The 13,725-nt window shown below is 42.3% G+C and overlaps 1 protein-coding gene across 1 annotated transcript in view; it reads left to right on the top strand.

Annotated features, from left to right (window-relative positions):
- Positions 1–13,725, top strand: part of MTUS1 (microtubule associated scaffold protein 1) — a 151,566-nt gene that overhangs the window by 50,312 nt on the left and 87,529 nt on the right. The window contains 1 exon segment of the mRNA XM_082444492.1: positions 4,850–5,045. Within this exon segment, the coding sequence (XP_082300618.1) occupies positions 4,850–5,045 (196 nt within the window).

Below are 13,725 nucleotides of genomic sequence, written 5' to 3'. Positions count from 1 at the left end.
TCAGTACATTTTAGAGTGTTAATTGGTTACCTGCATATTGGGGAAAAAAACCAAAACCCTCAAGTCCAGTATTTTGTATTGAGTATCAACATTCCTTTTAATGGTAAGCTGAAAGAACAGGTTACTTGAATATTTTAGTGTAATTAGTTATTTAAAGTTAAATATCTGATTATATTTTATATTTATGAAAAAATAAACGTTTTGTTTATGAATTTAACAAATGTATTGGGCCACATGTGAGAAATGGCTAGGCAGTGCTGGTAAACAGTATCAACGTAAAAATAATTCCTGGTCTCCTGTTGAGGAAGCTGCTCCAGGTAGAGGAGCCCTGTCCTGTGAACAAGAGGATTCTGGGTTCTGCCTCTGATTAGCTAAGGTGACTCTGGGCAAGTAACCTTTTGAGACGCAGAGGTGAAAGGATTGGGCCAGTAGATGTCTGAGGTCTCTTGCAGTCCTAATGTATTGATTCCCGGTACTAAAATAAAACCCATGTTATTCACGTATAGTGAAAAGGCAGTATGTTTTATACAGTACCTGGCAGATATTTGGGGGTTCCATTTAAATAAGAATTCACATGCAGTTCAAATGTTTTTTTTTTTTTTTTCCAGCATGGATATAGCTTTGACTCTAGCATGAAGAAACTAGCTTTCTGAGCGTTGGAAGCATTTGGGAGGCTACTCTGGGCTTTGTGTGTTCATCCCCAGTGCTGTTTCGGCAGTGGGGGTGTGCATGCATCTCTAGCCCCACATAGGCTTTTCCTGGGCGTCTGTCCTCTGGGCCAGGAGTGGAGGCCGGTGCCAGGGTGGGAAGGCAGATGGAAGTCATCTGTGTGGAGGGCTCATGTCTGAGAGGAACGAAACGTATAGTTTGGTGAAGTGTTAAAGGGCTGTTTTAAGTGTTTTGAGGGTGCATAGGGAATTGTTAGGTCCTTTTAGGAAGATATTCTTGAGCTAGTTCAGTTTAGAGATGCTTTGGCGTTTATAGTAAATCTTCTTTTTAGGAAGAATGGTCCACCGCAATGATGTCTAAGCTACTGAGACTGTCCATTATTTCAAAACTCAGATTTTTATTTTTAAGTCCTTTTGAAGTCAGACTTAGGAAACTCATTTTATACAATTTTTAATTAGCTACTTTGTTAAATTAAATGACAACTTCTGGTAATTCTAAGCAACATTCTTAGTTTGGTGTTTATAGATACATATACATGAAAAGAATACATTTATTCCTCCTTGATTTATGGGAGACTTTTATTGTGCACTGATCTCCAACTGCCAGAAAACCTAGCATAAAGTTTCTTTAAATAACACTTGCCTTGCATATAAATTGGCTGTGTAATTTTGAAATTAAAAGTTTTTCTGATATGTGCATTGAGAGTAAGTCTTAGCTTTCTATTTCCCATGTGCGGAATGGAAGCCTGTCTTTCAGGCTTATGGTGTGATGCTGAAGTAAGGTGATAGAATTAGAATCATCACGTTGAAGTGGATCCCAGTACTGGAGAAGAAGCACTTTTCATCTTAGGAATCTTGCAGTTAGGATTTCCATCTTTTCAGTACTGACACTTTTACTTGTTGATGAGTATTAAAAACTCATTTTTCCCCGTGATAATGTTTCATGTGCAATTCCCTCTAATATCACTATTCACCTCTTAACACATTTCCGTGTATCATGGGGAAGGGGCCCAGCAAACCGTCACTGGCCACAGGCTTTGTGTTTATTGTAGAGGGTTGAATGAGTGAGCCTTTGCGTCGTGTTGTAGGCAAACCCCTATGTTTCTTAGTCATTTCAGCAGCACCCAAAGGCTCTGAATCTGCCTCGTTCTGTGATGAGACAGTGCTGGAGAAATGTGCATTTTCAATGTGCTCTGTTGGTCTTGACACAAATTAGGCCTTGAGTTCACTGAATCCTTATGTTGCCTGCAACCTCCCAGCTGTTTGGTTGGGGTTTACCTGAAACTTCAGAAAGCTTCTTCTGTTGGAGAAGGAATTTGACTTTAATTTCATGCAGGTTGAGTATAGCTCCCCGTTATAGAGGTTATATATTGGTGATAGTATGTTAGATAAAAGGAATGGTGACTTATCTAAATGGAAAGAAATTGATATTTTTTTCGTTGACTTCTCTGGGCCAAACCCTTTGCTCAGGTGCTTTATGTATATTATGTCGTTTAATTTTCTCGAAATGTTCAGGTGCTTTATACACTGTCATTTACTCTTGCCAGTAACAATGGGAAATTTGTTAGCTACAGTTTAAAGCTTCATAAGTGGTTACTTAGCACACACACATAGCTGGTAAGTTGTCAAATTGAGATTCAAACTCAGGTCCTCTGACTTGAATCCTGGCCCTTCCTGCTCCACACACCGCAGGCTTTCAAAATTCTATGGAATGTTGGTTCTGAAAGGCAGAACAAATCTAATTTGTTAAAGATTCACTTTGTAAGTTGGTTAAAAGTTTGGTTTACTTTTTCAAAGGTTTTTCTGGGGGATTACCTTAGCCGGTTTTATGGTAGAGGGAGAAGATCTTTGTGTCCATCGCCTGCTTTTTTTGGCCAATTTTAGGTTGCTTTCCAGTGTTCTCTTAGGATATTGCCCTATTTAATTTAGTTTTTAATCCACCTAGTGTATGTCATCAACATGGGGCTTTACGTATCTCTAGGGGAAATTATCCACTTATGACTTTTTTAAAAAATAAATTTATTTATTTATTTTTGGCTACATTGGGTCTTCGTTGCCGCACGTGGTCTTTTCTCTAGTTGCGGAGAGCCAGGGCTGCTCTTTGTTGTGGTGCACGGGCTTCTCCTTCAAGTGGCTTCTCTTGTTGTAGAGCATGGGCTCTAGGCACGCGGGCCTCAGTAGTTGTGGCATGTGGGCTCAGTAGTTGTGGCATGTGGGCTCAGTAGTTGTGGCTTGTGGGCTCTAGAGCAGTAGTTGTGGTGCACGGGCTTCATTGCTCCGCGGCATGTGGAATCTTCCCGGACCAGGGTTCGAACCTGTGTCCCCTGCATCGGCAGGCGGATTCTTAACCACTGCGCCACCAGGGAAGTCCTGCACTTATGACTTATTAAGCAAAGAAAGAATGGTCCTGGTGGGCAATAGGCAACGTATAGGTTAGGAACATCAATTTTGGAGTTTGATATGGTTTCACATTGTAGCTCCATCCATTCACTGGCAAAATGACCTCAGGCAAGTTACTTAGTCTCTGTGAGGCTCAATTTTTCTTTCATGGGAGAGTACAAATTATAGCTTATGGTGTTGAACTTTGTTCTTTGAGCAAATCTCAGGCTCTCATTTCCTACATGTAGAATGAGAACCTTTATTGGGTGCTGACTTTGTGCTCTATATGACGGTGATTGTTGGGATTTAGAGACGGAAAGACACAGCCCCTGGCCAAACCTAGTGCCTAGTACAGTGGGTAGTATTAGAAGGTGAACAAAAAGGGACTGTTAAGTCCTCAGTTGGGAGTGTGTATAGACTCCCTGTCCTGCTCATGGCAGAGTAGGGTGGTGGCGATGGGGAGAGTTGTCAAGGAAAGGAAGGCTTCTAGGGGAGAGAGCATGTTAGTCACTAGCTGAAGCTTAAAGATCAAGGATGAACGGAAGGGTATTCTAGGTGGAAGGAATAACATGTACAAAGATGAAGAAACATTCTCATTTAGGGGACGTGGGGTAGTGAGTATCATGGGAGCTGGGGGTGCAGAACCATGAACAGTAAGGAGCAAGGTGAAGAGGGTGGCAGGGCGGCCACATCCAAAAGGCCTTATTTGGAAGAGTCGACTTTATCTGGGGGACGGAGGGAAGCCTCCTAGCCCAGTTTGGACTTTAGAGAGATCGCCTTAGCAGTGGGCTGGGAGGTGAATTGGCTATGGTTCCAGGCATCCCAGAAATGACGCAGCCTGTACTAAGGCAGATGGAGAAGGGCGAGAATGACATCCAGAGGGGCTTAGGAGGTAAGAAAGGAAGCCCCTAGAAATAGCTTTCATTGTGTAAGTTGGGTGCCTGGGCACATGGTGGCGAATATGAGAAGAGCTGAGTTTTGAGATGGACGGGTAAAATTAATCTGATTTTTTAGAAACTGCTTCACGTTCTTCTGCTGTGAAATGCGGTATGATGAAAGTATCAACCTGGTAGGGTTATTAGGATTAAATGAATTGATACGTGCATTTCGAACTTATTTTTCATTCTGTAAGGGCTGTATGTTGATCAGTAAAAACAACAATAATATTACTGTCAGCATTGTTAGGTCGAGGTGCCTGGTGGACGCTAAGTGAAGCAGAGGAAGAAAGAAACTGAATATATGGGGAACTCGGGAGAGAGTGTTGGCCTGGACATGAGGACTTGGGATACAGCGGTGTTTAGGTGGCGGTGGAAAGAGTGGACAGGATCACGTGGGGAGAGTATATGGTGAGAAGGCTTACAGGGCCAAGTTAAGGACCCTTGTGATGACCAGCTTTTGAGGGCACAGAAGAGCAGGACCCAGAAATGGAATAACCAGGCAGGTAGAAGGGAAAGCAGGAGAGAGCTCTGTGGGAGAAACCAAAGAACGATGATGGAATCATCGGCGTTGGAGACCATGTAGAGGGCCTCTAGGAAAAGGACTGAAAGCTGTAGCTTGAATTTAATTTGTGGCATCAGTCACCTTGGGAACAGTTTCCCTGATGGGGACAAAAGGCAGATCATGACGAATCGAAGAGTAAACTATGAAGAGTTTAAATTTCTTTATGGTAAAAATGAGAATTAAATGTCCATCTGGCGTATCTGCTTAGGCAGAAATTGTGCCTTTCTGCGTACCTGACGCCACCAGGAAGTGGTGTGGGGAAGGTATGATCTGGACTGAAACCTTCATTATTTTTTCCACAGGGTTCTGCTTCGAAAACTGCAACCATCTCAGGTAGGAGTCTAGCCAAGCCCAACTGCTCCATTTTGAGGAAAACACCTGGTCCGAAAGCCAAAGTGGGGCCTTCTGTTTCTTGTTTGAGGCGGAATAGTGACAGTAGAAATCTCAACTCTGATCGAGCCGTATCTCCCCAGAGGATAAGGCGTGTGTCCAGTTCTGGTAAGCATAAAATAACTCAGTTGTGTTTTATAGCAGCTTATGAATTATTTGAATGTAAAATTAGTCCTATCAGGAAGCAGAGAGACAGGTTTTGGTTATAGAACTCTAATGCATTGTGTCACTAAAGCATTTAGCCTTTTGTGGACCAACATCTTGCACAGGGAAGACTGAAAAAGAAGTCTAAGACACAGCCCTGATCCTTGAGTGACGTAAAGGCTTGTTGGGGGGAGAGAGATGTGCATAAAGCAACGTGAAAGCTATTCAGAAGCATGCATGCATGCATGCATACACACACACACACACACACACACACACAATTGGGCACTGGTTATATATGAGTCATTTCACTTTTTTTTTTTTTAAGTTATTTCTGAGATATACATTTTAAAGTAATAACTAGAATTATGACTTATAACATTATACCAGAACATATAAGATTTTTAGAAATTTCATGTAATGTCTATCATTTCACTTTTTAAAAAAATATTTATTTATTTATTTATTTTTGGCTGTGTTGGGTCTTCGTTTCTGCGCCAGGGCTTTCTCTAGTTGTGGCGAGCGGGGGCCACTCTTCATCGCGGTGCGCGGGCCTCTCACTATCGTGGCCTCTCTTGTTGCGGAGCACAGGCTCCAGACGCGCAGGCTCAGTAGTTGTGGCTCACGGGCCCAGTTGCTCCGCGGCATGTGGGATCTTCCCAGACCAGGGCTCGAACCCGTGTCCCCTGCATTGGCAGGCAGATTCTCAACCACTGCGCCACCAGGGAAGCCCTGTCATTTCACTTTTAAATGTTTTACAGATGGTTAATTGCTTAATAATACTGGTGTGATATACTACTAGTTTCATAATGTGCCCTCATCATGTTTGAGGAGACTAGTTTTTTTCTTGAATTTTACGGAAAGGTGTATTATAAAATCTTCAGGGATGTGAGGGTGACTAAAAAGTTAAACTTTTCTAATACGAACTTTGATTTATGTTGGTTTGTATATTAGAAGTAGTAAAGTCATGTTCGATTTATAAAATTTGAGAGCTTCCAAAGTAGCTGTTAAGTGTCTTCCTAAATTGGCAGAGGTTTGCGTTTCTCTCTGTTAAAATAAGAACAGGAAATGGGAAAGGCAGCCCTTTTCACAGGGACTAAGACAAAAAGCCTGCTGGCCATTCCAGTTGAGCAAGAGCACTCTGCAGGGAATGCCCCTCACTTGAGCAGGTACAACACTGAGCGAATGAAAGGCATGTCAGACAGATTTAGAAGTAAGTTCCCTTATAAAAATAGTGACTGCTGTTGAATGGTCTGGGGAAAAAAAAAGTGCCTCAAGACTTATGTGTTCACACATGTGAGAACATTTTGCAGAAACTAACGAAACCAACTAAATCCTCAGGGGATCTCTTTACCTGTCTACACCTTAGTATTTTTAGGTTTTATTTTCCAATCCTGTTATGAAGCTGTCGTGTGAGAAGCTTATAACACTCAGACGTGTCTTAAGGGTGATTTACTTAGGTTCAGGCCTAAATAAATCAGGCCTTGTGCATCAAGGTCTTTAGGGTCCTGAGGAGCAAACCCAGGAAGAGGTATGGCTGGTGGAAGAGGGATTTGCACGCATTTCCATTTCTATCCCCAGAGGAGCTGAGTGGGAAGAAGGAATTTGTCAGCTCCAAGTGTTCATCCTTTGGGAGGAAAACAGAAGAGATGCTAAAGACATCGGGAGAAGCAACAATCCTTATTTTGGATGTTGCCACAGTTTGGGGAGTTGGGGCATAAGTGAGATCAAAGCTTCGGTTCTTACTGTCGCAGCCGTAAAAGGCTTATGGATTTTCCAGATGACGGGGAGCCCCTTCCTGCTTGGGTGTCAGCAGCACCTGTGGCTTGGCGGCCCAGAGGGCCCTGGCCGCTGGCATCCTGGCCTGTTGTTAGGAGTTCTGCGTTCTAGCACCACCATGGCCCCAGGGAGGTGCACGAGCTAGTCGTTTCCGCTCCCTGGGCTTCTGTGAAGTAGGAGGGTTGGAGAATGTCAGGCTCCATCAGCTTTTGCAGTCCTTATCTTTCTAGGGGCAGTTTGGAGCTCACCTAATTTCCTGAGCAGTGGCTGCTACTAGTGTGATTCTCTGGACCACATGGTGCTCGAATCCCAGAAACCCTGAAGCGCACACTTTTAAGAAATTAGGCCAGTACCCAGGATGTATTGTAAATGATGGGATTCTTTTATGTAGGTGATCCCACCAAGGAGTGACACAGTTTTGAAGTCCCTTTACTGTATGCTACATAATGCCATGCCTTAAAGAGGGGAAACTAGGTCTGCTTCGTCTTAATGAAAAGACAGGAAATTTATTGAGCTTTTATTAACTTGTGTAAATAAGCTTAATAACTAAGCTATGCATTCAGAGTTTTCAATCCAAGTTAAAAACTAAATTATCTCTTACCTGGTGATTTTCCATATATAAATGGAAAAAAAATCAGTGTAACCAGAAATTTTGTGGATTTGCATTTGAGTTTTTTTATTTTAATGGTTGGAAGACTAACTTGATTATGCTGTGTTATGTTTTTAAAATATTAATAGCAACTAACTTGTTTGGACGCTCACAATAGATTGAGAGGTGTTTTGTCGTGGAGAACAGGAAACTTAATCGTCACAGAGTTAAAAGTAGAACAGAAAATCAAGAAGCAAAAACAATGTGCTTTTGGATCATTGAGCGCATATTGCCATTTACTGTACAATGAAGTGTTTGTGTCTTAGAAAATTGAAACCAAATGGATATCCTCTGTGCTCACACAAAGTTAGTCTCCTGAAAGGTAACCAGCAGGAATGTTCCAGCCAACTTGGGGTTTTCAATAAATCCTTTCAGAGAACTAAGTAGAAAACCAGACCTGGAGTTGAAATTGCCATTTTCTTGAAGCTTTGAAATGAATATGAGAAAGAATTGTAATTAAACCCAGTGGCACTTTTCCATTTCACTTGTCAAAGTCTGGCAGTTCTAGTGTACAGCATGATGACTGTAGTTACCTCTGCTGTGTAATATATAGGAAAGTTGTTAAGAGAGTAGATCCTAAGAGTAAATCTCATTATGAGGGAAAAAAAAGTTTTCTAATTGCATCTAAATGAGGTGATAGATGTTAACTAAACTTACTGGGGTAATCCACTTCACAATACACGTTAAGTCAAATCATCATGCTGTACACCTTAAACTTACACAATGATGTATGTCAATCATCTCATTAAAACTGGAAATAAAAAAGTAACTTAAAAAAATCTGGAAGTGTATCTGAAACCAGATTATAAGTGATTATAACAAACCAGATCTAAACTCTCTTTGTTTCTTTGGAGTATGTATGTGTTTCAACCACTTAATTAAATAAGATGAGATAAGCAAGGAAAACTATTTCTAATAATAATTATAATGCCAGTGATAGAAGCTCACACTTATTAAATGCTTACCAAGTTCCAGGCTTTGTCTTTATCATTTCACCTATAAATTCATTTAATCTCATAAGAGTTCTGTGAGGCTTATCTGCATTTTATAGAAGAGGAAGCCATCACAGTGAGGTTAAATAATTTGTCAAGGTTATGCAGCTAGAAAGTGGCAGAGGTAAGTACATTCAGACCAGGTAACAGGACTCTGGAGTCCATGCTCGTAACCTTCACGTTATTAGTCTAAAGAAAACACTTTCAGTCTGACCGTGAGTTTTGGAAAAATTCAAATTCTTATGCTCAGATGGATGCTTCAGAAACTGTGGCATTTCTCTTTGTCGGGCTCTTGGCTTAACATTCGATATCAATTTACCATGATGTAAATGATTTTACATGGTCATTGCAGATTAATGCTGCTGAATAAATAACTGCTTAGGAAATACTTGGAGATCCAGTCAGGCACCTGCAGAGAGCGCCTGCCACCCTCTTTCAGAGGTAATACCAGTTCTTACCAGGTTTTAGATTATAAATGTGTGTGTTCCTTCATGCACACATGTGATTGACCTGCCAGTGACCAGCCTGAGCCAGGTAGGATTACGGAAATAGAACAAAATATACCCCCCGCCCTGGGGCTCCTTTAAACTGCCTGGGGAGGGTGAATGCATGTTCCTGCAGCAACCGAAGAACAGCACAAAGGGATCTGTAAGGGGTGTGGAAAAGGCCCTTAAGCGCTTTAGGATTTGGAGGAAAAGAATGTTCAGGGGCCCATCTGATCATAGCAGAGCCTGAAGAAAGGCCTCATGAAAGAGATGTTTCTCTAGAAGAAAACTGAAGACCATTTCAAAAGGGTAAACCTTCGTGTTAATTCACTTTATTGTGGGTTAGTAAAATAAATTCCTCTCCAACCAGGAGTACATCCCAAACCTGTAATGACTTGCCTACCCTTATAGGTTTCTCTTCTTTCCTGCTCAGTTGTTTTTGTAACTGATTTCTTGTTTATTTAGTGTTAGATTGATTTTAAAATCATTTCCATTTACTTTTGTATCATTTTGGCCTTTCTAGGCAAGAGTTTGAGAGATAGCAAGCAAAATTATGAGAAATGCATTCACGCTTGCAGAAGTTAATTATTAAAACCCAGAAATGATCATCTAACAACTATTTCTAAAAGCCAACTTTAGTGTGTTGCTTATAGATGTTTCTGTATTTATATGTAGTTAAACCACGTTTTAAAGCATGTATCTCAATGTTTCTTGCCATAAAAAAAGTAATACTAGTAAGGTGTTTTGAATGCTAATGAAAGCTGTTCTAAGCTTTCTGAATGTATAATTCTCACAACTCAAGAAGTATACGTACTGTGATTATTCCCATTCTACAAATGAGGATTTTGAGGTTTTGAAAGTTTAAGCAACTTGCCCAAAGTTACAAAGTTAATAATCGGTGGAGACAGGGAACAGGCCCGACAGCCTGGTCCCAGGGTCTATGCTTCTGACCTCCGTCCATTGCGTACACGCAGTAGTTCTGACACACTCACTTCATCATTTAACAAGGATCTATTGAGTGCCTGCTTGTGCTGGGAACTGTTCTAAGTGCTGGGCATGAAGAGGTGCACAAAAGAGACAAATTCTTGCCCTTGTGGAGCTTAAATTCTGGTCGGAAAATCAAACACGTGGATAAAGTGTTTAGTGTGTAAGATAAGTGCTAAGGAGAAAAACAAAGCAGGGAAGGGAGTTAGATCTTTAAATAGGGTGACATTTGAGCCAACACATGAGGGAGGTGAAGGAGGGCAATATTTGGCTCTCAGGTGGAGGGAACAGCAAGTGCGAAGATCAAGGTGAGGCAGTGGGGGGTGGAACCTGAGGACCAGTGAGCTGCCCTGTGTGTTGGGGGGGGGCGGGCCAGGGACTGGGCATGAGGCCAACCACGGAGGGTCTTAGAGGCACCTGGGAGACAAGCGTCTTCTCTCTTCTTCCTCATTAACATCGTCACTGTGAATTCTTGATCGTTTTGCAGGCATTCCACACAATTCTCACTTGGCAAGTAATTCTGAGAAGACTGTACCAGATATGGAATGACTCATAAACTGTGCGGTCTGTCTTATTTGTCCATTCAAGAAATGCTTTGAGTGCCTGCTGTGTGCTGGGCAGCCTACTAGATCCTGAGAACATACACGTGACTTATAGGCCCTTTTAATGAGCTCACTAGTTGGAGGGTGAGGTGGAAGGCGGGTGGCTTCGGAAAACCATTGGAGGGCAACCTCTTCATTCTTCAAACCCCAGCTGAACTGTCCTGTTCTCTGTGATACTTTGCATTTATTACACTGTGCTATAATTATTTCCTTCCATATCTGGAAGATATCCATAAGGATGGAGCCCAGGTCTTAGTTATTTTTATATTTTCCAGCTCTCAGCACAGCGTACCTCTTACACAACAGGTGTAAAATGTTGTCTGGCTTGATTTGAATGGAAACTTGTATGAAGTACTATGTGTCCACAGTAAAGGGAACACCACTAACTCAGCCCAAAGGAAGGCTGGAGAAGGGTGGTGACATTGAACTGGCCTTGGAATGTGCCCCCAGGGGTTTGCCAGGCATGGAAGGTTGCTGGCTTTCCCTGGGGTGCAAATGTAGCCTTATGAAAGACCTGGAGTGTTTGGGGAACATGGTGGAGGGCAGGGTCAACATGCCTTGAGTAGGCTGTGTGTTGGGGTAAGTGATGGGTGAACCCCAAGGAAGGTCGAGGCAGATTAGTTCTAATAGTTTAGGCACAAACTTGTAAGAGTTACACCAGTATTTGGTAATAGAAAGTAGAGTGAGGGACTTCCCTGGTGGCACAGTGGTTAAGACTCCGCACTCCCAGTGCGGGGGGGCCCAGGTTCGATCCCTGGTCTGGGAACTAGATCCCACACGCATGCCACAACTAAGAGTTAGCATGCCACGACTAAAGAGCTGGCGAGCCACAACTACAGAGCTCACCTGCTGCAACTAAGACCAGACGCACCCAAATAAATAAATAAATATTTTTAAAAAAGAAAAAAAGCAGAGTGAAAATATTAAAAATGTTTTGGAGGACAAGGGTCTGGTCAGCTTCGCTGGTGGTGAACAGTCCCAAGTGTCTCCTCAGCTTTCTTGTCTGGGTGGCCATGGCGTGAAATAGGAACTAGAGCAGCAAGAGGAAGTTGTTGGAAAGAGAATGATGGGATAATTTGGGGCATGTTGAACTTGAAGAGACTGAAGACTTGAGAAAGCACCTCAAAGGCGTGTGTGCATGTTTGAGGCTTAAGACTGTAAAACACGTGGAGGGTGAGGAAGCCTGTGGGAAAAGAGCTGGTAAAGAGATGAAGGAGGCGGATGAGTGGCAGCCGGGCGATGGGGCATCGAGTGTGCCCAGGGCACAGGCAAGGTAGTCTCTGAAACAGACACGGGGGTGCAGAGGGTGCAGATATAAATCCATTTGGAGATTAAATAGTGGGAGTTAAGAGTGCAGATTCAGACTAGCACCTGTGGAGAATGGACAGCTTCCTCTTTCAGATTTTCTGGCTCATTTTTATGAGGTTGGGTGATTTCTTTCAGGGGAGTTTGTGCAGATTTTATTGATTTATTTTTGTAGCCTTAGAAAGGGAAATAAACTGAAGACAGTGTTCAGTTTTGAGTCTCAATGACCTCGTTGTTCAAAGTAGCTCTGTTCATGAACCTTGGCTTCTAATGAGACTGGAGGCTCGTTACTGGAGGCTCTCCAGGTGCCCACCTCGGTTCATATTAGGAGTTTTCAGTGTGAGTGCCAGGTGAGCTCACTCACGACCAGGTCAGTACATTTGCTGATGAACATGTGAAGAACCTTGCTCATCTTCGTGGTACCTGGGAAAGGATGCAACCTATCTAAGCCTTTGACTTACTACACCCTTAGTTGCGGGACACATGTTCCCAGGCCCGTGACTCAGGAAGTTATTTTTGTTTAATCTCCACCTGAAGCAGCAGACACCTTGTGAACATATTTGTAGAAACAGGTACTGACAGTATCACCATGAACACTATGCTTCTGTGTAATTCGAGTCATCATGACAACCTTGTTTTGTGGGATGCTCTTTTTTCTCTGTCAAATTACTGCCCTCTTAAGAGAGACTTGCTGTGTTTCTCTTGTGACTCACCTGTACTGCCATGACTTTATCTTTTGAGTTTACTCTTGAATCTAAGCAAATGGTGATGGTTATGCAGAGTACAGTTTCTTGTACCCTACTGATACAATATTGCCTTAGCTAACTCAAGAATGTGACTGAAGTCACATTTTGCAATATATAAACGTAGAATATATACTACTGGAATTCTGCATTTTGGAAGGTAATTTGTTCCCTTAGCAGACTGAAAGTGTAAACTGTGCAAGCCATACTCCAGAGCCTGAGGAATCGTGGGATAAGTAAGACATGATTCGTGGCCTCAAGGTACCAGCCAAGATGGGGCAATGGCAAGTTCATCCCTCATCACATCTGTCCTTATAGTACTATAAAAAAAGAGCTGTAGGATTTCAGAAGAGGGTAAGATTACAAATATCAAATTTCGTTGAAATTCTTCCTTGGACTAATAATGTAGGTAATTCTGTAATATAGTAGAGGCACACCTTTATATTACAGAAGAGCCAGTCTTGGTTTAGTATTGATGCTCTCTGCTGTTTAATTTTTGACACTGAAACCCCAGAATTAAAAATAAGAAGAATACATGTGGATTGAGGTGTTTTTCAGGGCTTGGCTGGTACACTAGGAAGTAGAAATGAAGGCACAGTTGGGGTTCAGAGTCTGGCATATAAAGACTGAGGACAGTCAGTACAGGATGTACGGATGTACGGAGGAGGGCAGGTGGGCAAGTAGGATGTGATGCACTGGTGTGCAGGCAGTGAGCAAAGAGAAGAGGTTCCAACAGAGCCCAGGTCTGTCCGTGTCAAGAAAGGAATGTGGGAGGCGTTGTCCCAAGCAAGGGGAACCTTACTCTGCCCCTCTCTTATCTTGAATTTAACCAGTTAATTTGAATGTCACATCAGGTTTCCAATGTCCCCTTCCCAGCAGGCTATTTAAAAAGTATAGCACTTTAGAAGTGGGAAGGGGTAGCGGGGGAGAGAACATCCGTAATCTCGTCAATGCCCAATAGTCTCTAACTTCACAATTGATAGCTATTCAATGCCTTTTCTTTTTGCCTATTCTCATGCACATATGCTTACATATTTCTAATGGGGACAAACAGTTCCTACTGTTTTAAAAACCCCATACCTAACAGTCAGTAGGCACTTCCTTA

This window comes from Balaenoptera physalus, assembly GCF_965194825.1.
Source record: "Balaenoptera physalus genome assembly, chromosome: 21".
NCBI classification, from domain to species: domain Eukaryota; kingdom Metazoa; phylum Chordata; class Mammalia; order Artiodactyla; family Balaenopteridae; genus Balaenoptera; species Balaenoptera physalus.
Note: the sequence above shows the minus strand (reverse complement) of the source record. Positions and strands in the feature narration are given on the sequence as shown.